Here is a 24,458-nt window from a genome sequence, read left to right on the forward strand (position 1 = left end):
CTTCTATAAGTAGTGGGGATCTATCAAAGGAGGGGTATGGTAAGATTTGTATGTCAGGTAGAAGACTTATAGCCAAAATACCTTAAATTATCCCAGTATCCTGGAGAATACACATTATCTCAGGCAATGTTTGAAGAACACATTGACTTCAGTTAGCTTTTACAGTAACCAATAACTTATGACTATCTGTTCAACGTTTTGAAACTGATAAGAGTCAATGTGAAGGCAAGTTTCCTTGTGAAAATTATCCCTAATATCTTGTACTGAGAAGACACCAATAATTTAATTTCTTCCTCCCTTCTCCTGCTCTGACCTCTTTAACTTCTTTAGCTATTTCTGTCACTTATTCACCTGAGCGATTCTAGTGACATCATAAATTCCCAAAGTTTCTAATCCAGCTAAGTTAATTATTGTCCACCAATTGTGTTGAAATCATTCCAATGTAAATCAATATATTCTTTTCTTTAGGTTGTTACTTTTTTCTTTTGTTTGTTTACTTGCTTCCTTGGCATTTATATTGAAAATAGCTCATGCATCCTCTTTGATCATGTCTATCCTTCAAGATACCTTAGGATCTAGGGCTGGGTAGAGAAAAGTAGAATCTCTAATTCAGAAGACTTCTTCTCCAACTCCAACCTCATTATCATCACTGTTAAGAGTAGACCCTGTGTCTTTAAGACCAGTATTATTTTCCCATCTCAGTCTGTTATGCTATTTGATCATCCTCAGAACCTTGTTGAGAAAGTCTAAAATGTAATTTTGTTTTCATTTTATATATGGGGAAACTGAGGCATAGGGAGGTGAAATACCATGTCCAAGATTAACCAATAATCAGAGATAGATCAAGAGCTTGAATCCAGGGTTTCTGACTTCAAGGATAAGAACTCAACAATAACTCTAACCTGAGCCTTTGCTTCAAGGTAAGCTAATATCATTTTCCTAAGATTTGGTTTTCCAAGCTTTCAAATGGGAATAATGATCTCTGTGCATCTTAAGTAGTGTCCTGCAGACATGCCTCAGGAACTCAGGGACATGGCATTTCACCTTGATGCTCCAGACAAATGAAAATAAGTCAGCTGGTGGCAGTATCAACTATGTCTGTCCACTTACACAAAGTCAATCTGCCTTGGGCTCTAGAAGCTGAACTCATTTCTTCCAAAAGGAAAAGAAAGTTTCTGGCATATGAAATCTCAACTGAGGAAGACAGACTTTGCTAATGGCACCTACCCACGTCAAGTCTCCTAGCTGAATAGAGCAGATTTCTAAATGTGTCATCACATGAAAGGGAATGAATCTGAAGTGAGGAATTCCCTGATATGAGGGGAAGATGGCGTGGGATGGAGAAATCAGAATGCCCAGTGCAATCCCACTATCAGCTAGTCACCACCTGGCTTACAGCTCCATTTCCTTCTCCCTAAGACGTAGCCTAAAGAAAATAGTCAAAGGGTACAGACTTTAAACTATATTTGGTTGAGAGTGTATACATTGGGGATGCCAGATTTTGGTCATTCATTCGTTCAACAAATATTTATTGAAAGTGTATTATGTTTTCAAGATGTGTATGTGTATAAAAGCGTGTCTGTGTGCACATGCGTGTGTATGTCTGTGTATAATTTTCATAGTACCCCTCACAATGAAATGTACTGTATTATTATCAATGCCACCTGGCTACTACATGGAAGTTATTTGACCTTGGTATTGACTTCAGACTCTTTTCACTAAAACCTGCTCAGCATCTAGCAGAAAGTATTTAAGGAGCACCAAGTAAACTGATGTAATGAAAACAAGACCAGTTTGCTTTAGTGTTTTGTTGTTGCTGTCTTTGTTTTTTCCGTCCACACATTTGTATTCCATTCCTCACTCTGTTCTCTTCTGTGCTTGGGGCAGAGGGAGTAGAGAGGGAGAGAGAATTCCCTAGACACGGGCTGGCAGATGTAGCTGAAGGGCCCCCGGGACACTAGTAGCAACAGAAACTGAATAGCTGTGTCCAAGGATGTTATTTTAAAAAGAGATTCACAATAGCTTTGTCAGCAGAATCTTGGAGGAGAAACTGCATCTTCTCTCTCTCTTTCTGTCTCTCTCCCTTTTCTTTTTAACTCCATCTTTTTTTTCTGTCTTTTAACTCTTCCTCTACCTAACTATATATCATCTATTACTTATCGACCTGCCTGCATACCTGTTTACCTACCTATGTCTATTTCTACCTTTCCTCCATTCTCAGGTTCTGCTGATTCCTAGCAGACAAATTTATTGTGGTCTTAAACATAATCAGGAAGAAATTATCCTTTAGAAGAACTAAAATCTAACCCCAATTTCTGTCATTCTGAGAGGTTTTTTGCTAAGGAAATTAAGTCATTTTAGAGATTAGATCTTACCCTTACAGAGAACATAATCTTACCCTATTTTTCTTTATATTGGAGGAGAAGAAAGTGATACCAAGAGTTAGACACCTCTATGATCTTATTTCCAAGAGGTTGTTTTCGTCATTCTGTAGCTATGGCATGTAGGGGGAAGATTTCTCTGCTAGGTGTAAAAAGGCCAGTCTTCTACTTCTTGCTCTGCTACCACCTGTCTCTGTGACCTGGAAGCAGATGGCTTCCTCCTCAAGCTTACAGTTTTCCATTAGATAAAATGGATGAAGGGGCCAGTATTATACCCACAATCATCTGAAATCACTGCAACAATGCTGGGTAAATATCATTACCTCCATTTTTTTTTTCAGATGAGGGAAATGAAGTTCAGAGAGGTTAGGTTATTTTATTTATGTCCTCTTTGTAGTGCTTATAGGAAGCAGAATTCAGATTTGTACCTACTTCTGCCTGATGTCAAAACCCTTGCTCTTTTCAGTTCTCTGTATTGGGTTTCTGAAGAGTAAACTCTGGATTTATGGCTGGTCACTCTTGGATTGGGCCTAGGTTATACAATATGTAGAGTGGCCACATTCATAAGAGCTTGGAGCTACTGAGAAGTACTGAGCCTGTATTCTTTCTATGGTTGAACTGCCATGAATGCTGCTGGTCACTTATAATGAATTGATTTATTCTGTTTCTTTTGCTCATTCTTTCTTTCTTTTTCTCTTTTTTTCTTTTTTCTTTCTGTTTTTTTGCTTGTTTTTTTTTCAGACAGGGTCTTGCTCTGTCACCCAGGCTGGAGTGCAGTGGTGTGATCACTACTCACTGCAGCTCAGACCTACTGGGCTCAATAAATCCTCCCACCTCAGCCTCCTGAGTAGCTGGGACTAGATGTGCACCACTGTGATGAGCTAACTTTTGTATGTTTTGGAGAGACAGGGTCTCATCATGTTGCTCAGGCTCATCTGATTGCTCAAGCAATCTGCCTGCCTTGGCTCTCCCCAAAGTGCTGGGATTACAGGCATGAGCCACTGTGCCCGGCCCTATTTGGGGTCTTTTGATAGTATTTCACTAGGTAAACTGTTGGCAGAAATAAACAAGGGATTTTGGAGCTTGGAAGAAGGTCAGCATTCTGCTGCCCCTGAATCCAATGACTCTTCTTTTCAGATACGTAGCATCGTAGAAATCTGTCTTGTTTCTCCTTGGCAGGGGCTCTTTCTAGCTGGGGGAAATTTGCTTGAATGTGTTTCAAGTGAGCACTGATTTCACAAGCTGATTTAATTCCTCCATTTAGAAGCAAATTGACCCATTAAAAGAAGAGTATTTTTTTTTCTCTCAATGATTATTCTAGGATGTACAAAGCACATTTATGTTCATTTCCTATTAGAGTTCTGTGCTTATCCTGAGGTTATCCTGGTTGGGACTATAATTTCTACATTACAGATTGGGGACAGGGGGAAGAGGCCAAGAAGTAAGTGAAGCCAGTTGTGCAAAGATACATAGCTAATATAAGGGACAGAAACCAAACCCTTGTCTTTGGCCCTAAATTCAGTGCCCTCTCCAGAGCTCCACTCTATTATTTTGTGGAAGAATGTTCTAAATCAAGCAGAAGCCTTAGGGTGACCATATATCCTGATTTGCCTGAGAAATTCAGATTTTCCCAGGATATGTTCCTTTTGTCTAGACATAATTTTTAATAGCACCACTGTCATTTTCAAAGTGCTCTAGTTTGGATGATAAATTATATAGTAACCCTAAGACACTGGCTGGCAACTATATTTCAAGGAGCTCAGAATCTTCCAAAAGTCCTGCAACATATAGACTTAATAGCAGCACAGTGTGATAAATGTTAAGATAGAAATCTTTATAAAATAGGCACCCACACAGGAGGTGGTATTTAGCTTTGCCTAGAAAAGTTGGGAAAATAGCACAGAAGAGCTGATGCTAGAATTAGTAAAAAGGTGGACAAGGTGATCTCTTTTGGATGGCCACATTGAGGTTTTTCCTTGTATTGTTCTGTGTTGAAATATCAAGAAACATGCATAGGTCATACCTACTTAGAAGGCATCCTACTGCTAGCTTTGTGCTTCTGTTATCCTTGTCCTTGCAGCTAAGTGAGAATCATTGCAGCCGGCTGCAGCTTTAAATCATTCCAAACAGAAGCACTTGCTGTGGTTTAGATGACATGGGAGCTTGAGAATTCACTTGGTCTTTAACTAAAACTCCTAGGGTATCCGACAAGCTCTTAGAAGCCTATAGCATTAGACAGGAAGGGTTCTTGGTGTCTCAATAGCGTAACCTCTTTCTCTGCTCTGATGGTTGAGCCCAGTGCGGCAAGAAGACTTGTTCAAATAACAGAGCAATTTGGTTTCAGAGCTGGAATTGAAGCCAGTGTCCCTTGTAAATCAGTTCATGTTTTAATGCAAAATTGAAATCCTCTTTGCAGTTAAACAACCCCCAGTTTGCATCTGTGAAATTCTTTTGTGTCAAATATTGCACTCAGAACTTGGAAAGTGAGTGCCTGAGTTGGAGACCCAGATCAGGTATTAACACACTGTGTGATCTTGGGCAAGTTATTAAAGATGTATGGAATCTCAGTTTCCTCATCTGGAAGAAGAATATCTTCCACACGAAGTTTTTATGAGGAATATTTCGAATAATGAAGGTGAAAGTGTTTGTGAACTTTTTATTACAGCGTAGACACACAACACGAGGTCTACCTTCTTTACATATTTTAAATGTACAGTACAATATTGTTAACTATAAGCACACTATTTTACAGCAGATTCCTGTAACTTTTTCATGTTGCAAATTGAAACCACATACTCACTGAAAAGCAACTCTCCATTTCCTCCTCCCCCAAGACCCTGGAAACCACCATTTTACTTTCTACTTCTATGAGCTTCCCTACTTTACATGCCATCTATAAGTGGAATCATGCAGTATTTGTCCTTCTGTGACTGGATTATTTCCCTTAACATGGTGGCCTCCATGTTTCCCATAACATGGTGGTCTCCATGAACATGGTTCATCCATGTTGTTGCAGATGACAGAATTTCCCTCTTTTTTTAAAGACTGAGTAATAGTCCATTGTGACTAATGATGATGGGCTTGACAGTACCAATGGTTTTGGTGGTCTGATTCTGCAGCTGCTGATGATTGCTGAGGCCAAAGAACAAATATTTATTTATTCTCTCCCTTTCTATGTCAATCTTTTGCAGATGAACCCAGCCGGTGCTATTTCCATGATGGTGATGGGGTATGTGAGGAGTTTGAACAAAAAACCAGCATTAAGGACTGTGGTGTCTACACGCCCCAGGGATTCCTGGATCAATGGGCATCCAATGCTTCAGTATCTCATCAAGACCAGCAATGCCCAGGCTGGGTCATCATCGGACAGCCAGCAGCATCCCAGGTAAGATCCTAAGCATGTGTGACATTTCCTGCAGACATTCAAAGTCTCCACTATGCCCCACAAGGCTACTCACCTCTAAGGCAGTGTCATTGGCTATGGCCACTTGAGCATATCTTTATTAAATGTACCGTTAGGGCTTCATGAATACCATTTGTAAAGGATTAGATCTGGAATTGTTAGGGCAAGGAACACTGTATGATAGGGTAGTGACTGTCCTCCTATTTCCTTGCCTGTAATAACTAATATTTGGAGAAAGAACTCCATTTTGCATATATCATGTATTTCAATGAGGTAAGAATGAATTTATGTTGGAAGTCCCACTTTTTAGGGGGCGCCAAGCTGTGTACTCCTTGAATTAACAGTAATTCTACAGTAATTTGCTATGTGGCCTTAGACTAGTTCCCCCACCTCTCTGGGCCCTGTTTTTCTCCCTCATCCTTAAAATAAAGAGTAGTTGAGCTTGTTGATCTCCAAGGGCCTTCCCAATTCTAAGAAGCTGTGACTCATGCCTCAGTCCCCTAATGCACTATTTATGTGCCACAGTTCTTCCCCAAGGGACTGACAGCTTAGTCCAGGGAGTGAGAGATTTGGGGCCACCAGTGATTGTATGATTCTAGAGATGGCCATACTGTCCCGAGAGCCCCCTTTCCAATTATCCTACCAAGGAAGCACCTGCCTTCCCCGAGATTCAAATTTCCCAGAGACACGACTCAGTGCTTCTGGCTGCCTGGCCTGGTGGCCTTTCAGAGACCAGCCTGCCTCCTGGCCTTGCAGATGAGCTGCTATTCCCAGGCATTCCTTTCTAATATTGTTTTCTCGATTTAGGTTTAGTGGGGTAGGCCTGGCTTCTAGATGAAAGAAAGATATGACCTTCCTCTGGGGTCCAGTGAAGAATCACTGGGTGAGGTACAGAATAGGACTACCTCGTTTTTAGTTGTTGCCTGTATTTGATGATTTCTTCATTCACTTTTTGTTTATGTTTACATCACTAAAGGCTTTATTCATTTGCATTTATTTTTGAATGCCCTCAGGAGAGTGGAAACAAATGGTAACATGGCATTTCCTGATGCTTAACAATGTATAGTGCCAGCCTGCTGAATGAATGAATGAGTGCATGGATAGATGAATGGCTAGGGTTCATCCTCCCCCTGTGCCATGTCTGTACTTGGTGGAATCATCTGTGTGGTTGCATTTATCATATTGAACTCTGAAGTATCTCTTTGTCTGTCTGGCTCCCCCATTAGGCTGCTGGTTCTTTGAGAGCAAGTTTCAGTTTATTCATCTTTGTCCTCTCATGTTCAAGCACAGGCTAGATAGGTGCCCAGCAAATGTGTGTTTAATTGACTGTAGATACACACGCATACACACACATACATCCCATTGCCACATGCAAATGAACGACACTGACAGAAAACACTCACGCATTGCCTCTCTATCACATAGAATGTCCTGCTTCAGAAACAACAGGGCTGGGGCCAGCAAGAGAAGCAGGAATTCCAAATTCAACACTAGCATCCAGTTCTTAGAAATGTTTTAAAAACAACCTTCAAACAAGAGAATTATTAACACACTCAGAACCTCCCATGAGCAAGAGTTGAGGTAGCAGCTGTGCTTAAAAATCACCCAAATGTTATTGCGACTAATGTGAGAAAAGGAGAGAAAGAAATTTCCAGTCTTAGCATTTGAAAAGAAGCTTCATGGGGCAATTATTCCAATCTTATAAGGGGGGGCTGTCAGGAATTACTGGTGATTATCTCTTCCTAAACAAAAATCCAATTTAAAAAATCATTATAAATACTAGCTCTTCGATCTACAAAGAGGAGATGAGGAAACAAAATCATCCTATTGAATTATTCATTGTAACCAATTTTATTTTAATGAAATCGACTAGGTTCCATTACTCTGGGCTTGGACATAATCTTTGTTACAAGGAGATTTCAGCTGTAACTAAATTTGCCATAATGAGATCAGCTCACTGGAGAATACAGGGTCAGGGGAGGGAATATGTGTGCAGGCTGGGTGCAGGGCCAGGAAGAGGGCAGCAGAACAAAAGTCTCCTGAATTCCTCATCTGAAAGCAAGTACCTAGAAGTCATTCACAAACACACACACACACACACCCTACCACCACCACACACAGGGGCACAGGCACACGCATATACCTGTACATGGGCACACACTCACACACACACAGACACACACACGCACACACACGGAGCCAGCATAATTAGAGGTAAAGGCTATTCCTGAAGTGTAAACGTACCTTCCTTCCAACAACAGAGAATGGGGAGGAAGTATAATTGTGCCCTTCATTACCTTGTACAGTGATTAGAAGAGATTGGTTGTTAATTTTCACCCTGTCAGGGCTTCCAGTGAAGATGTTGATAGCTTGAGAGGAGGAGCTGGGAGGCTCTTAGAAGTTGGGCTTAGGAAGAAGATGGGAATTGTATCATGTGCTTCTCACTTTCCCCCCAGATGCTCATACTCTCCCTCTTCTCTCTCTCTCTCTCTCTGTCTCTCTCTCTCTCACACACACACATACACATACACACACAGACATACATACACAAATTTACACATGAAAAGGCTCTGTAGGAGCATGGGAGTACCAAAGCAGATAGAAGAGAATAGCAGGAAGGAAATAGTAGTTGTCAAGGTCCACCAGGCACTGGACATGTGTATGCACATTACAGCCAATCCCCTTGTCATTCTTCAAGGTAGGAATTTTTGTCTACCTTGGAGAAACTGAGGAACACAGTGGCTTCACTATAAGTTACATAGTCCATAAGGGAAGAATCTAGGATTAGAAGAATCTCATGGCAGATGAATGACAGTGGGCCCTTGGGAACATGCGGTCACATTCAAAAGTTGGAAGTGGCTGGATTCCTGGAAAACTTCACTGCAAAACAAGCAGAAAGACTCCTAGATGGATAGATCTCAGCATTGAGTATCACTCTGCAGATCTCATGAGGTACTTCAGTTCTCCTTGAGCAAACTTATAGTCACTGCCCATACCTTCAGATTCAGGCTGTTTCCATTCCCTGACAAGGTGGCCCTGTTCCATGATGCCCTGGAGTTCCCTAGGACACTCCATTAGCTTATGGAATGATGAAATAACCTAGTCATTCCCGTTTCCTCTTTACAGTTCAGTTTGGTCTCACTTTCTGTCTTTCCCTGGTGCAATAAAAATGATAAACGTGCAGATGTTTATTGGAGTTATGTGCCTAGTTCTGTGCTAGAGCCTGTGGAAGAAACCAAAGAACTAAAATACCTAGCCTCTGACCTAGTCACTGTACAAGAGTTAGGAGCGAGAATTCTATCAAAGGCACATTCTTATCACAATAAGTCTGCAGGATCTCTATGACTACTGCAAAGAAACAACATGCATTGTGCTATATGGCTTGAGAATATTGATTAAAACTTCAGTTTTGATATTGTAAAAGCCTGCCATATCTAATGGTTTCCAGTGTTTCTCGTTCATTCTTTTCAAACATGATTGCCAGATTTGGTTAGGGCAAAGCTAACCCTGAACATTGAGTCTCATATCCAAACCTTATCAGAAGTATCAAAACTTCCTGGTTGTGCAAATTGGGTTGAACATCCTATAATAAGAGACATTCTTTGGATATTTTGGCCATGCACCTTCCTGGCCCAGCTGGAATCAAGAAGTTCCTGAGACAGAAGAAAATGCAAATTAACCAAAAAAATCAAGTTATCTCTCTTCTGGGAACCTCAGAACCTGGTTTGGTTTAAGTGCTTGCAAAGATCTTGTATTGTTTTTATTTTGTCTCCATGTTTCACATTTCTCTAATGCTTTACACAAAAGGATGCCAAAATGAGATGTTGATATTCCTTCCTTTTACCCCGACCCCCAGCATTTCTACCAAAGTCTGTTTCCTCCTATCCAAACAGGCACCTCCCTCCTTTGCAGTGGCCTGAGGAGGAAATGGAAATACTAAGACTATCTGGAATTTACAGTGCTCTCCTAAGGGATTACAGACCTTCAGTCAACCAACCAATTTATTTCGTTAGTCCTTTGAGGGTAAAACTTAGACTAAGCATTTCGAGGGCAGTAGTTTGAGGGCCAAAGTAAAGAAAACTTTTCAAAGAATGAGAACTATCCACAGTGGGATGGAGTGCCTTGTGATATAAGAAGTTCCCCATCATAAGGCATTCAGTCTGGGTAGCTGACTGAACAGAAGATTCCTGCACTAGAAGGCAGGTGAGACCTAGGTATGCCTCTTTTCTTTGTAATTGATTCTCTGACTTTATGTCCCATTAACCCACGATTGGGTATATTAGTCCTTGGCCGCTTCATTTTGAGTTGCTATTATTATTCCTTGGCCCATCCATGATACTTCATGCCTCTACTAGAATACAAACCAGGCTGGGCACGGTGGCTCACGCCTGTAATCCCAGCGCTTTGGGAGGCTGAGGCGGGGGGATCACCTGAGGTCAGGAGTTCGAGGCCAGCCTGACCAACATGGTGAAACCCCGTCTCTACTAAAAATACAAAATTTAGTCGGTTGTGGTGGCAGGCACCTGTAATCCCAGCTACTTGGGAGGCTGAGGCAGGAGAATCACTTGAACCCAGGAGTTGGAGGTTGCAGTGAGCCGAGACGCTGCCATTGCATTCCAGCCTAGGTGATGAGAGGAAAACTCCATCTCAAGAAACATAAAAATAAAATACAAACCATACTATACCTTGTAATATAACAATTTATACATTATTTATTCACTTGATTGAACAGAAATATATTTGAGTCCTGCACTGAGGAATGTGAGAGAGAGAGAGAGCATGGCCGTTAATGAGGTGAAGTAGAAATCATGCAGATCTGGCTCTGCTCTCTTAAATTCCATTCTGACATGGAAACCTTGAGTAAGTTACTCTTCCGGGAATCTTAGTGTCCTGTAGAAAATGAGAATGATAACATCTACCTGGTAGAAATTAAGATGAATGGTAGCTACCTGGTAGAAATGAAGGATGCAGAGAAAACACTCTGTGCTGGGTTTGTTAACTTGATGGGTAGTTCAAATGTTAATTCCTTGTCTTGTTCATGTCAGGTTTCCTTCTTTGCACTCCCCCCAAGGTGGCTCTAGGGACCCACACAGAACAGAAGCTCAGTCAACATTCTGTTGAATTAAACATAGTTGCGTCAGCAAATGTTTGCTGCATACTCAGAACTGCAGCAGGCACTTTGAGAAGTTTCAAAGAAGGACTGGTTCTTTTTCTGCCTTCATAAAGCTTACCATATCATCAGAAGGGTGTTTTCAACTAGAAATAGTAGCCAAAGACCCAAGAGTGAGAATGTAAGATCTAGAGGGAGTTTCCCCGAGAAAGAAACCACACTGCTATCAGCTTACTCAGCCAGTAGGGATGAGAGCCAGTGTGTAAGATAGAAAAGTCCTTTGCCCACTTTCAGAAGATCCTGGACAAATTATAAAAATAGCATTTATCAACTTCTTCCAGGCTTTCCACCAAATTTCCTGAATCCTACTAAAGCTACTACAAAAATAGGAATCACTGTTTTCACTTTACAGATTAGGACACAAAGGCTCAGAGAGCAGAGTAACTTGCCTCAGAGCTCATCTCTATAAGGGGCAGAACTAAGATGCAGGCCACTGTGTTCATAATAGAAATAAAGCTACAGGACCAGGCAGCTCAAGCCTGCTTCAATGACTGACACACGAGAACAAGCTAGAAGAGCTAGTGTCTTTTGCATCTTTTAATATGTGGTATGCATTTAAGGAATACCGGGAAAGTGGGCATTCCCTCTCTCTAATACCCAAAATACTGCCCTACAATTTTTGCCTGCTGCTTAGATCTCTATCTTTTGGCCCCCATTCTTTCACCCATTGCCCTTTCCAGAGAGTTTTCTAAAATGTGTGTATGGAAGTAAGAGAGACACGTAAGTGTTGTAAACTGCCAACCCTTGCATGTAAAAATTATTTCTTAAATTTTGGAATGTCTGCCTAATTATAGCAGGGATATGGGGAGAAAAAAATAAATGCACAAATAGGAAGAAGAAACTTTGCTCAATTTACACTTTTGTCACAAGCTATGTGCTATACATAGGAAACCATAAAATGTCAGTGAAAGGGAATTGTAAGATGTGCATATTTTCTTTCTTTTTTCTTTTTGGCAAAGTCTCACTCTGTCCTCCAGGCTGAAGTGCAGTGGCACAATCTCGGCTCACTGCAGCCTCCACCTCCCAGGTTCAAGTGGTCCTCCTGCCTAAGCCTCCCAAGTAGCTGGGATTACAAGCCTATGCTGTTACGCCTGGCTAATTTTTGTATTATTAGTAGAGACGGGGTTTCACCATGTTGGTCAGGCTGGTCTCAAACTTCTAACCTTAAGTGATCCGTCTTCCTTGGCCTCCCAAAGTGCTGGGATTACAGGTGTGAGCCACTGCGCCCAGCCAGATGTGCATATTTTCTGATGGCTGCCAAGTCTGAGGCAGGAGGGGAGAAGCCATTCGTCTGTGTCTTCTTCATCCTTGTCTCCACAGCAAGGGACTAGATACCAACTAGGCTATTGTATGGATACAAGGATAAGAAATCTTTCCACATACACTTATGATGCAGTGTAGGAAGTGCTCAGAGAGGCGGACTGAGAGGAGGACAGGGAGAAGTGATTGCTGAGTTTCAACTAAGAGGATAAGCTGGAGGACAGGAGAGGGAGGAAAGAATCGCATGATGGGGGCTGCGAGGGGTATATCCAAAAAAAAGGTAAATAATAAATGAACGGGAAGTCAAGAGAGATGAGCTAGGACACATGGTTAGGAAAATCCTGCCAATGCTTGGAACTTGACATTATCTTGAGGGCAATGGCGAGTTTTTCTGAGTTTTTCAGCAGGGGGCTAACATGGTTGGATCACTGAAAGAAGAACATTGACAACTGTTGAACACTTCTTACATGCCAGGCCCTGTATAATTTTGCATAGATTTCAGAGCAACCCTGCTGAGAATTCTTAATATTCCTCTCTCAAAATGAAGAAACTGAGTCTCAGGGAGATGAATCACTCCACCCATGGCACTCTTTCTTCCATTTTCTTTTCTTATACCAGGATACTGGTATTGCATTAAAACAGCCTCACTTGGAAATTCTGCATTGATAAGCAATTCCGCAATGCTAATTAGAGTGTGCTATTTGTAAAGGGCAGGAAGAAATCCTGTACTCTGTACCCAATGCTGAAGTCACTTCTAAGGGGCTCTCTGTCCCTTCCTTGCCTGCCCTGCCTGCTATGGCCTTCACCAAAGCACTCATCTCCTCTCATTAGTGAAATGAGAGAGCCTTTGCCAATGGTGGTGGAAGGAGGAAAGGCAAAGGGAACATGCTGAAATTTCAGAGACAATTCCAAGCAGTTTTCCCAAATACCCAAGGGATCTGCTTTCTCCTGGTGGTTTCTGAATAATTTTTCAAGAGCACGTGTGCAAGTCATCTAAGGAAACAGAACAGAAAGTACTGTGGTCTAGTTCAGCCTGTCCCATGGTGTGGGGCACCCAAAAATCCCTCCAGGAAAGTAAAAATCAGAGCCTGCCTCAGAAAGGAGCCCACTGAGTTGGTCACTATCACCACCCCCAAAACTTTCATGGAAACCTTGGACTGTGGGAGACTTTAAATCTACTGAATCTTATGGGGCCCCAACAAAGAGATCTATTAGATTCTGCTCCTGGCTCTCTCTTCTATTCATCCTTTGGTCATTTACCCTTTCAATATCTGTTCAAATCTACAAAAATCTAGACACTCTGATTGGCCCTAGGATTCAGACTGAAAAACTCTGAGTGACTGGAGCTTTATAAAAAATGAGATCTAGGATCACTTCAACCTGATTTTCAGTTCTAGAGTCCACAACTTACTAGCTGTGCGACTTTAAGCAAGTCAGTTCTCTTTGCCCCCACCCCAGTTTTTCATCTGTAAAATAGGAGTAATAACGTCTCCATGGGAGGTGCTTGTCAAGGATGAAACAGTTGATCTAGAAATGCAGTTTTCCTTCTGGTAGCAACCGACCAAGTTTTAAAGAAACACTTCTGTCTGCCTGTGAAGTTTTGGCACCTGAGGAACAAATCCAATTAGGAACAACATGTGGACTTTTTTTTTTTTCTAACAGAATAGTATTTGGGGCATAGAAATTTAACCAGAGAGAGACTTTGAGAGTCTCTTGGTCTTACTTCACTTCATTAAGACTTGATTTTGATTAAACAACTTCCCTGAACCTCTCAATCCCATCCGTTATAAAATGATTCTGGTATTTGGATTCGAAATCAACAGAATCTTGTGAATCTTCTGTGTCCAAAGCATCATTTTCAACATGAGGTTGAGCAAAGCAACCACTGCTCTCAGGCAGTAAGTTATGTGCCATGGAGGAAGGAAGACACCAAAATAGCTTCTTTCGATAAGAAAAGACAAAGCTTGCAAAGTGCTGTGATATGTGGACAAATGGAGTTAACCTTTGAGGAGGAAGAGTGAACCTGAATAAAGTGACAGGTTATCTAGAAAGTAATTTTTCTTTCCACTTGGGCATTTGGGGGAAGCTTTAAAAAACATTGTAGTGTAGCCATATTGTTTCACAGAGGAAGCATAAGCTTTAAAGCCAGAAAGACCTGACTTGGGTATTGTTTGTTACCAGCTGTCTGATGCCTGGCAAATGACTTCAGTTTTCTGAGCCTCAATTATCATCTTCACATGATCCTGCTGTCATTCTGTGAGATGGTATGAGGATCCAATGAGCTAACATATGTAAAGTGTACAATACATGGCTACGTCTTGCGAGGCATCTAATTCTTGTCAGTTCACATCCCTACTAAACCACGTTATCCCTGAGCAAATTGAATCTGGAGAAGGAACAAAAACGTGTAAGAGAGGAAAGCAATGAAGGGATGGGCTTGGCATTTGTAGGAATACAACAAACACGTATTGATTGATCAGGGAAGGTGCCACGTGGAACGGTGAGATCCTGGTTTGAATAGCGAGTCTTCATTTTTCAGTTGACACTTGACTCTTGACTTGAAGCCCAAGAATAAGCAAGCCTTTGTGGTTTGGGGCTGCTTCTATTGGTTCTCCATGTAGACTAGACAAAACCCTGCCAACCCCTTCCATGGCCCATCTAGGAAGATTCCTTGGCCTCTGTCTTCCTTTGTCTTCCAAACCTGGCCTAGCCCTATCTCATCGCCTTCATTCTCCACATCCTCTTTAGCTTCAGGACCAGAAACCTTTCTTTTATCCCTGTCATTTGTTCTGGCTCCCTTAAAACCCTTCTCTGTTCTTGTCTTTCATTTTCTTTTTTCTTTCTTTTTTTTATTTTTTTGTTATTGTTTTGTTTTAAGTGGGGTCACTGGCATTCAGCCAGCATGGCCTTTGCTGTGTAATTTAGTTTCATGTTCTGTACCCAAGAAACATGTAAAAAATGTAAACAGCGTTCACTCTCCTGGGCTGTAATACACTTAGGAAGCAATAGCCAGTTCAGCTTGCTGAGCCTGCTGCTTTGGCGGTATTGAATTTTGTCCCTAAAACCACATACTATTTCTCTAAGTCTGAAAGTAAACTTTCTCAAGCCAGGCCCAAAGGATGGGGTTTCGAGGGGAGTTAGAGTTTGGCTGTGCACAAGATTTTGTTTTTATTTCTGTGTGTGTTCATTTGTTTCTGTTTGTCTTTCAAGTCCCCTCGTCCCTACTCTCTATTCCTCCCCACTCTCTATTCCTTCCCATCCTTACTTTGATAAATTAGACTGGGTATGTTACCTGTAGAATGAGACCAGAAAGGGCCTTCTGCCTCCTCTTAAGAAACTCCAGCCAGGCCAGGTGTGGTGGCTCACGCCTGTAATCCCAGCACTCTGGGAGGCCAGGGCGGGCAGATCACAAGGTCAGGAGATGGAGACCATCCTGGCTAACACGGTAAAACCTCGTCTGTACTAAAAACACAAAAAATTAGCTGGGCGTGGTGGCGGGCACCTGTAGTCCCAGCTACTCAGAAGGCTGAGGCAGAAGAATGGTGTGAACCCAGGAGGCGGAACTTGCAGCGAGCGGAGATCGCGCCACTGCACTCCAGCCTAGGTGACAGAGTGAGACTCAGTCACAAAAAGAAAAAAAAAAAAGAAAGAAACTCCAACCATGATTTTCTTAAACCCTGATTAATTCTTCAGCCAGATCCAAGCACCAGGATACCCTGGGTACATTTGTACATGTTTGTTTTCCAGGGAGAAATAGGCCCAGAGAGGCCATGAGAGATGTCCCTGCTGAGAGGTTCCTTGTGCCAGGGCAGTCCAAGAAAGTTGTCCCTGGGGCTCCTGCCCACCCCAGAATCCTTTTCGAAACATGACTCATATGTGCAGCTGGTGGAAGGGGCCACTTCGGTGATGTCTACATTTCTCTCCTTCCTGGAAGAGAGGCCGCTGGGGAAGTCACAGGTTTGGGAGAGATCTGGTCTGCTGGCGAGATACTGCTTTCAGAGATGCAGATGCCACCTGGGTAATGCCCATGTCTGCAGTGCAACTGACTGGTGGCAAGGGCTCCAGGAAGAGAATATCAATGTAAAGCAATGGGAAGGAGGAGATAAACTGACATGCACCAGGGAGCTACATTCAGGGGTTTATGTTTCAGAGAGAGCAAAATTGTATCAGTGTTCACAGGCCAGGCTCCAGACTATCTGTCCAATAGAACCTTCCATGATGATGAAAATGTTCTACATATGAATGTCCTGTTCAGTAACCTCTAGCCACCTATGATATTAAGCCCTAGGAATGTGGTTCATGAATCTGAGGAACTAATTGGTTTAATTTTAATTCGTTAAATTTAAATAGCCTGTTATGTGGGCATTGGGCTCCCCTACTGGACAGAGCAAGTCTAGAGTACTTCACATGCCAGGGCTGCTACTTGCATTGAGATCTCGAGCAAATTAATTAGCCTCTCTGTGCCTTAGTCCTCTCATCTGTAAAATTAAATAATTAAGGGGAGACGGTGAGAATTCCATGGGATAGCACACTTAAAGCACTTAGGACAGTGCTCGGAATAGAGTAAGTACTACCTAAATACATTCAGTTCTGTCATTGCATCAAATCTTTTTTTTTTTTTTTTTTTGTTTTGTTTGAGATGGAGTCTCGCTCTTTCACCAGGCTGGGGTATAGTGGTGCAATCTCAGCTCACTGCAACCTCCACCTCCCAGGTTTTTCAAGCGTCCTGCCTCAACCTCCCAGGTAGCTGGGACTACAGGCACACACCACCACATCCAACTAATTTTTGTATTTTTAGTAGAGACAGGGTTTCACCACGTTGGCCAGGATGGTCTCGATCTCCTGATCTTGTGATCCACCTGCCTCGGCCTCCCAAAGTGCTGGGATTACAGGTGTGAGCCACCACACTCGGTCTCTCCAAAGATTTTTTAAATGACATTTCTCTTTCCCAGAGTGAGATATGACTTTCCAATCTTTTTGTAATTCAATGTCTTAAATTTTTTAAGTCTGCGTAAATTCTCACTGGAGGACTTTTTCTTTTGGAGCATATTCTCCATAATTCACAAGAAATATTGGTCTCACCTGTGATTTCTCACTTGTGAAGCTTTCTATTTTGTTCCCCATGGCCTATAAACTCCAAAAGTCTTAGCAGACAAGGCCACGCACAATCTCTACCTTTGCTTTACAGCCTATTGCCTAAGGGGCATGTTCTAGGCAGTATGGATGAACTTGCAATTTCCAGATATGTCTTGGGGTTTCCTTTTCTCCTGCCTGGAAACACCATCATTTGCTCCTCGACCTTTTTAGGGCTTAATTATCCTACAAAGTTTAGCTCAAGTGGCTCCTCTTCCGTATCCCTCCCCTGACAACCTCAGCCCATGAGCAGCCTCCCTCCTCTATGTACAGAATACTTCTGGAATTATCAGACAGGCTTGAGCACAAGCTGACTTTCAGTGTGCATTGCTTGTGTCCACAGCTTTTCATACCAAATGACCGGTTAGCAGCTAAGGATTTGGCTCTCATCTTATGCCTTTAGGTATTTCCTGTGCCCAGCACAGGGCCTGCTGTGTGGACAATACTCAGAAAATGGACTCATTAAATGATGTTGTTGGGAGCAATAGCTGCTGGGTGTAACCTCTTTTATGATTGGATTAAATTTATAAATCAGTGTCTACAAGTGATTCCCTTATGTTTCCAGGTTACAGCCTACTGTTAATACCGTAGGTGATCAAAGCAGGCAGGGCCTTCTGAAATCCCCTGGTTCATCCCTTCACATTACAAAGGAGATAAGTGCTACTGTGTGAATTGGGGGAGGAAGAGGTCCTGAAAACCCATCCTGAACCCAGATCTCATGTTCTTTCTGCTACTCTGTGCCTCCATAATCCATCCTCACCCCCGGAATATTCACTGCACAACGAGAAGGGTTGTTTGGTAACTGTTTTTGTGTGCTTACTGCTGTGTGTTCCAGCATGAAGAACAGGGCGTGGCATATAGAGTTTCATGATAAATACTGATAAATAAATGGTTTTTTTTTTTTCCTCTGCTAACAGCTTTGGGCAAAAAGTAGGAAACAGCTTCTGGAGGCTGAGCCCCAGAAGGGAAGCTCTACGCTTTGCTTCTTGTTATTGCAGGAAAGATTGGGGTCTAAGCAATTTTCCTGTGATTGGCTCCCTACAGAGATGGATGGAAATCTAAGGGTCTTCCTTTCTGACTTGAGAATGTGATTCACCTTCAGAGAGATCTCCCAATACAAGGCCCAGCACAGGAGGGTGTGAAGGAATAAGAGGAAGAAAGATGGGCGGAAGAAGAGGTGGAGGTAAAAGGAAAGAAGGAATATAGAATTAAGAGACAGAGAAAAAGGAAGGACTACACAATAACAACAAATACCAGTAAAAACCATAATATAATAGTAATCACAGAAATTGATAATGATGAGTAGAGTAATGGGAATGGCTTGGCTGTCAGAGTGATTACATTATGTAGAGAACTCTACACTGTTTTTTGTACATTTAAACCTGCCAACCACCCTATGAGATAAGTACTGTAATTTTCACTGATTTACAGAGGTGTAAATTAAGACTCACAAAGGTTAGGTCACTTACCCAAGTTCTACAGGTAGCCCAGTGGTAGAACAGGGAAGTCTAGAATTTGAACCCAGAACCATGTCCCTCTACAGCCAGGAAGAAAGAAGCAGCAAGTGATGAAGAAGGAAAATGTCAATTTTTTGTTTTTAGTGAGTAGGGTGTATCTAAATATTTGCATGCGCAAGAGCTCTTTGAATCCTCACAACCCTACAACATAGGTACCATCATCTCATTCTGTAGTGGAAGATATTAGAGTTTATGAAGGGTTCAAGGCCATGTTGTCAGTGAATGGCAGAAGCTGAAATTCCAACTCACATTCCTTTGATTTAAAATGCATGTGTCTTCTGGTGCTTAGTGGAAGATTCAGGGAAGTGGCAGGTGCAGGGGTTGTTGAGAAGTTCACATTGTGGATCCCAGATTCCCAGGCACTGCATCTCAGAACAGCTGCTTCAATACCCTGCATTTGTGCAGATGTCTGTTGCCCTGGCCAAGGCTGCCACTAGGGAAAAGCATCACTCTGGAAGATTCTTGTTTCTCAGAGAACTCTGCTGATAGAGTGGTGGACACATAAGTCAACAGTGTCCATTGCACCTGTGGTGGACAAAGCTCCCCAATTTGTACATTACCATCACTGTTTCTACCTCTGAAGCCTGGAGGAGCAGGCTGGGGAGAAATGCCACTTTTGTCTTTAAAAATGGGAGTTCTTGTTTGAGTTGGAAGGTCTGAAGATGCTGTTAAAAACATAAGTGACTGCTGTCCACCTGTTCCTTGCATACATCACTGCATTGCATCCTTTGGAGACTTCCTAGGAAAAATCAAGCTCGAGGCAACCTAGACAAGAGTACTGCCTCCTCTTCAAAAGCAAAAAGAAGAGAGTGAATCATGTAGTGATTCCCAGCCCTTACTCATTGAGGCTATAGGAGGGGATAGGGGGACCCTGAGGTCTGCAGTGAGAAGCAGGACTCAGAGACAATGCACTCTGCATGATCATCTTGGCATCTAGTGGGGTTCCCTGCAGGTAATGTGACTTGTACTTCATTTTCAACACAATCTGGAACACACAGATCTTAATTTGGAAAGCTGGATAACAGGAGAAAGGGGGAAGAGGGGAGGAAACAAAAACAACAACCTGGAAACTTCTAGTTTTATGAACTTGAGAAAGTCTTGTTCTTTCAAGACAGATGTTTTTAAGTAAAAAATCACTCCTCTGACCTTTCTTGAATAGGCCAATGTGGTCAAGACTGCCATTAACCACTGTTCAACTATTCGTAACCAAGGGTTTCGGTGACCAGGCACCGAACTTGGATGTGATCATCGCTTTCCTGATTAACCCATGAATGCCCAGCGGCTTTGATTTAAAATCAAAGGACAAGGAGAGGTGTAGAAGCGTCCTAAGACATCCCCCTTTAGTCTTAGTAGCTCTGAGCTGAGTGATGGAGATTTCCATATTTTAGTGCCTTACTCCAGGGTTGGCTGTGTTTCTGAATTTCACTCTAGAGCCAGCAGAGAAAGCATTTGGATTAAAGCTAAGTAGATTTTTGTTTTTTAATCTTCAGTGTCTAAATCTCAGTCAGTTTCAGGTTTAGGGCTATAGAGCAGAAGGCATTACCCAGCCCTGTTCTAGGATTATGGTGTTTTCGTAGCCCGGTCCAGAAAGTAGAAGTGTTTCAGTGCTCAGCATACTGCTCTAGAACTGATATTGCCTCTGGGCTCTGAAATAAAATTCATGATTTTTCGGGATTCTTTTCTGGAGCTGGAAATGCCTCAGAATTTTCTACTGCTGGCAATAGCTCTGTGCTCCTGTCTAGATTTGAGTGTTTATCCTGACTGAAGTTAACAGTGCTCTCTTGATCTGATCCAGAGTCTACACTGGTTTTATATTCTGATCTAGAATTCATGACATTTCATTAATTTCTTTCAGCACAAATGCAAAAATAAAGTTTAAATTACAGAAAGTTAGCAATGTATTTTTTTAAATAACGTGCTGAGAACTGTGTTCACAGCAATATTCAGCATCTCAAACTTATCCTTCACGCCTCCGCTGTTGACATCATTTGGGAAACTGGGTTTGTCATGGCTTAGCTGTGGCCGAGTTTTTCTCCTTCTCTGGCCATTTTTTTTTTCTCCAGTTCCTGCTCTCCAGAGCCCATTTGATATTAAGATCTTGCATTTCAGACCTGGCCTTCAGATATCGATTGCCTCATCAACTCCCTTCTCCAAGCCCCTCCCTCAGCCTTCACAGAGCTTGAACACAGAACCTACCACATTTCTCTATGAGTGTTTGCTTCCTTCGTTCTTCACCTCCCGTCCCCATGGGAGGAGAAGGAATTTTTATCTTTATTGCTTTTGTTCCTTCGGGGTCCATTTTCTTCATGTGGACCATGGGAATGAAGAACCTAACACATAAATAAGTGCTAAATAAATGTTTGTTGAATGAGTGAATGACTGAATGAGAGAGACATAGAAACATTTGCGCCTAGGCTGGACAAAAAAAAAAAAAAAAAAAGATTCTTTCAAAAGAAAACAGATCCCTGGGAGCACCCAAACCACTGCCTCTCACTCTGTAAGAATACAAGGAAGGTTTTGCATCCCACTCTTTTAACCCCGTCAGCATCTTACTCTTGGAGGTAGCACATGTGCTGTGAAGTCACCCACAGACCATCTGGCTGGGGATCCCGTGTTCCTCCTCTGCTGCAAGAGATTACGTAAACTGGACAGCAGCCTCCAGATGTTAGCAGTTTCTGCTCATTTTTTTCCTCCCTTTTCAACAACAATAATAATAATTAAAACAAACACAGGCCTCATCCCCCACCCGCACCCCTGAAATTACAAACAGGTGGGCCCAGATGTCCTCCCCCTTCCCGTCCAAGAGCCTCCTAGAGTCCCAGCCGCTGACCCTCAGCAGGGCCTGCCCTGGGCTGAGCCGGACAGTCATGCCAGCTGCCCTGTGGCTCAGGCCACAGTCTCCCGAAAGGGGAAATGGCCATGTCATGAGAAGTCTCTGTGCCAGACTTTCCCTCTCCCCGCCTCCCACCCCAAAGCCTTGGCCTCCAACTTAAATGGATGTATTTTGGAGGACTAGGTGGCTTAAGAGATTAGTAATGAGATCCCAAGTCTTTCACTGCTGGGTCAGGAGTTCATAGGCGGGCCTGGGCGACTAGTGAATGGCATAATTAGGGAGACAGGGAACAGGCCTGCGGAGGGCCCGTGTGAAATGAGCCCAGCCAGGCCTTTAATGGCAGCAGTTGTCAGCAGCACAAAAGGCGGCCGCCACATCCGACACTAATCACTCTCCCTTGTTAGAGGATTTACTAGCTGGAGGAGCTCGAGCCCCCTGCCCATCTCCTCCTCAAAACGGGCATCCGGGAAGGGACTCGGCCCAATGCCTGGCTGTACTGTCTGCAGAACGGGGAGCTGATGCCAACCCCATGGGGTAGAGGTGTGAGAACTAACATTTCATGCAATATAAATGAGTGAGTAGTGTCATTATATTAATAAGTATTTCCACTGCTATTGTAAATTTTCTTTCTCCGTTTGAAAAAGGGGGTGGGGTGGGCGATGAATCTCCCCATCACAATGACATAAGGATGGGGTCCATGGAGGTGGAAGCATTTGGATATTTATCATCCTCACTGTTATTGTCATCATTCTTATTAAGATCAGCATGTACACTGTATGGATCTCAGTTTTCTCATCTGTAGAATGGACTGGGAACAGGAGATAGACTTGAAGTAACATAGACTTCAACATCCACTTCGGACAGGTGTGGCCTTGGCGCCTTATTTATTACCTCTGAGCCCAGGCTGTTTATCTGTAGGACAAACAAGGAGGAGGATAGTAATATTGGCTTCCCGGGAATGTGGGGAATCTATGTTTGGAACATAGGTGCTGGACAGTAAATGATGGCAAAGAAAACATGTTAGCGTTACCACTTTAATGAATGGTGTCTTAGGCCTCTAACATAAGCTTTTCCCTTAGAAGAAGCTTGAGACATCTATCCGTTGTCCCCCAGAAATCCTGAACCTGTGTGTATGAAATTGAGCGATTTAATGAGTAGTCTCTAAGAATCAGTTCTATGATTCTGAACCATATCATTTCTAAGAAACTTAGTTTCCCTATCTGTAAAAATGTTAGTATGCTGTAGGGCAATGATGTCTTATATGATTTCTATATTCCCTTTCCATTGAAAGCCTGGCTTTTCCTCCAGGATCATTTGGTCTGGCCAGGGGTTTGCACCCTAAATCCCAGGATTTCAGACTTGTGGGGAGGTGCTGGCCTGAAGAGTATGAGACCCCTAAGGAGTGTGAAATGCCTAATGTGTTAGGGACAGATCCCTGGAGCAACGAGGTGCTAATCAGCCCAGAGCTGAGCCCCAAGGCTGGAGGGCATCCAATGCCAAGTTATCTTATCAGAAAGTGTCTCCTGGGTAGAGGCCCTGAGATCTGCTGCTATTTCTAGAACTCTGGGAGGGAAGAAGAAGCCATCTCTCTGTTTCACACTCTGGCCCTGCACACAGGAAATGCTTCTTTCCTTGATTGTCTGTCTATGCCGAATAATAAATCCTCATATTGAAAGAAAGGCAAACCACCCCTCCCTTTCCCCTCTATCTCTTTAAGGCAGGCATCAAAGGGGAAAGCTGCTCTGGAGGCCTGGGGAAAGTGATAATTGTTTCTAATGGTCGGTAAAAGAAAGCCTGGCTCGCCCCTCTCTTTTTTCTGCCATTGCTATTAAGTGTGTAAAAAGGAGGTGTGTGTGTGTGTGTGTGTGTGTGTGTGCGTGTGTTGTGTTGTGTATCTGTTAACCCTCGGTTTCCCTTAAAGTTTTCTGTGTTCATTGGGTCAGTTTGGAATTAGAGGCATAAGAGGGAAGCAGGGATAAGAGTAGGAATGAAGAGAAGATCTCAGGTAGGAGAGGTCTATAGTGCTCTGCAGGTGGTGGGAGAGGCCCTGAACCTGAAGTTGGAAGATTTGAGTTGTTTGTTCATTATATGCATTAACTGAGATGAGACATGTAAAGTGTTATTGTTGTTATACATTCTTTTTTTTTTTTTTTTTTTTTTTTTTTTTTTTTTTTTGAGACGGAGTCTCACTCTTTCACCCAGGCCGGACTGCCGTGGTGCTATCTCGGCTCACTGCAAGCTCCACCTCCCGGGTTCACTCCATTCTCCTGCCTCAGCCTCCCAAGTAGCTGGGACTACAGGCGCCTGCCACCGTGCCCAGCTAATTTTTTGTATTTTTAGTAGAGACGGGGTTTCACTGTGTTAGCCAAGATGGTCTCGATCTCCTGACCTCGTGATCCACCCGCCTCGGCCTCCCAAAGTGCTGGGATTACAGGCGTGAGCCACCGCACCTGGCCATACATTCACTTAGTATCTAAGCTGGACCTTCCTCTGCTCTTAATACTGAAGATAGAAAAGACAAGAGCTCATTCTTCCCCTCAGTGAGCTAATGACCAAGTTCAAGAATTGCAAATAGGGTTCATCTTCTAGGCTGGTTCTGAGCAATTGAGAATGACTCCCCGTAGTGTTTTGTTGAGATGGATTTAGAGGCCTACCTTCAGGGATGCACTATGTAATTAATGGTGCCTGTCCTGTGCAATGGATGAGAGAATGGTAGCACTGATGTCACCTGGGAATGAGTCCTGGTTCTCCTGGTCCCTTT

General features: G+C 42.8%; 1 protein-coding gene across 1 annotated transcript in view; it reads left to right on the forward strand.

Moving 5' to 3' along the window:
- PAPPA (pappalysin 1) overlaps positions 1-24,458 on the forward strand; it is a 247,286-nt gene that overhangs the window by 143,076 nt on the left and 79,752 nt on the right. The window contains exon 10 of the mRNA XM_003264052.4: positions 5,573-5,766. Coding sequence (XP_003264100.2) covers positions 5,573-5,766 — 194 coding nt within the window. The remainder of the gene's footprint in view (positions 1-5,572; positions 5,767-24,458) is intronic.

The sequence above is a fragment of the Nomascus leucogenys genome, chromosome 8 (assembly GCF_006542625.1).
Source record: "Nomascus leucogenys isolate Asia chromosome 8, Asia_NLE_v1, whole genome shotgun sequence".
Classification (NCBI taxonomy): domain Eukaryota; kingdom Metazoa; phylum Chordata; class Mammalia; order Primates; family Hylobatidae; genus Nomascus; species Nomascus leucogenys.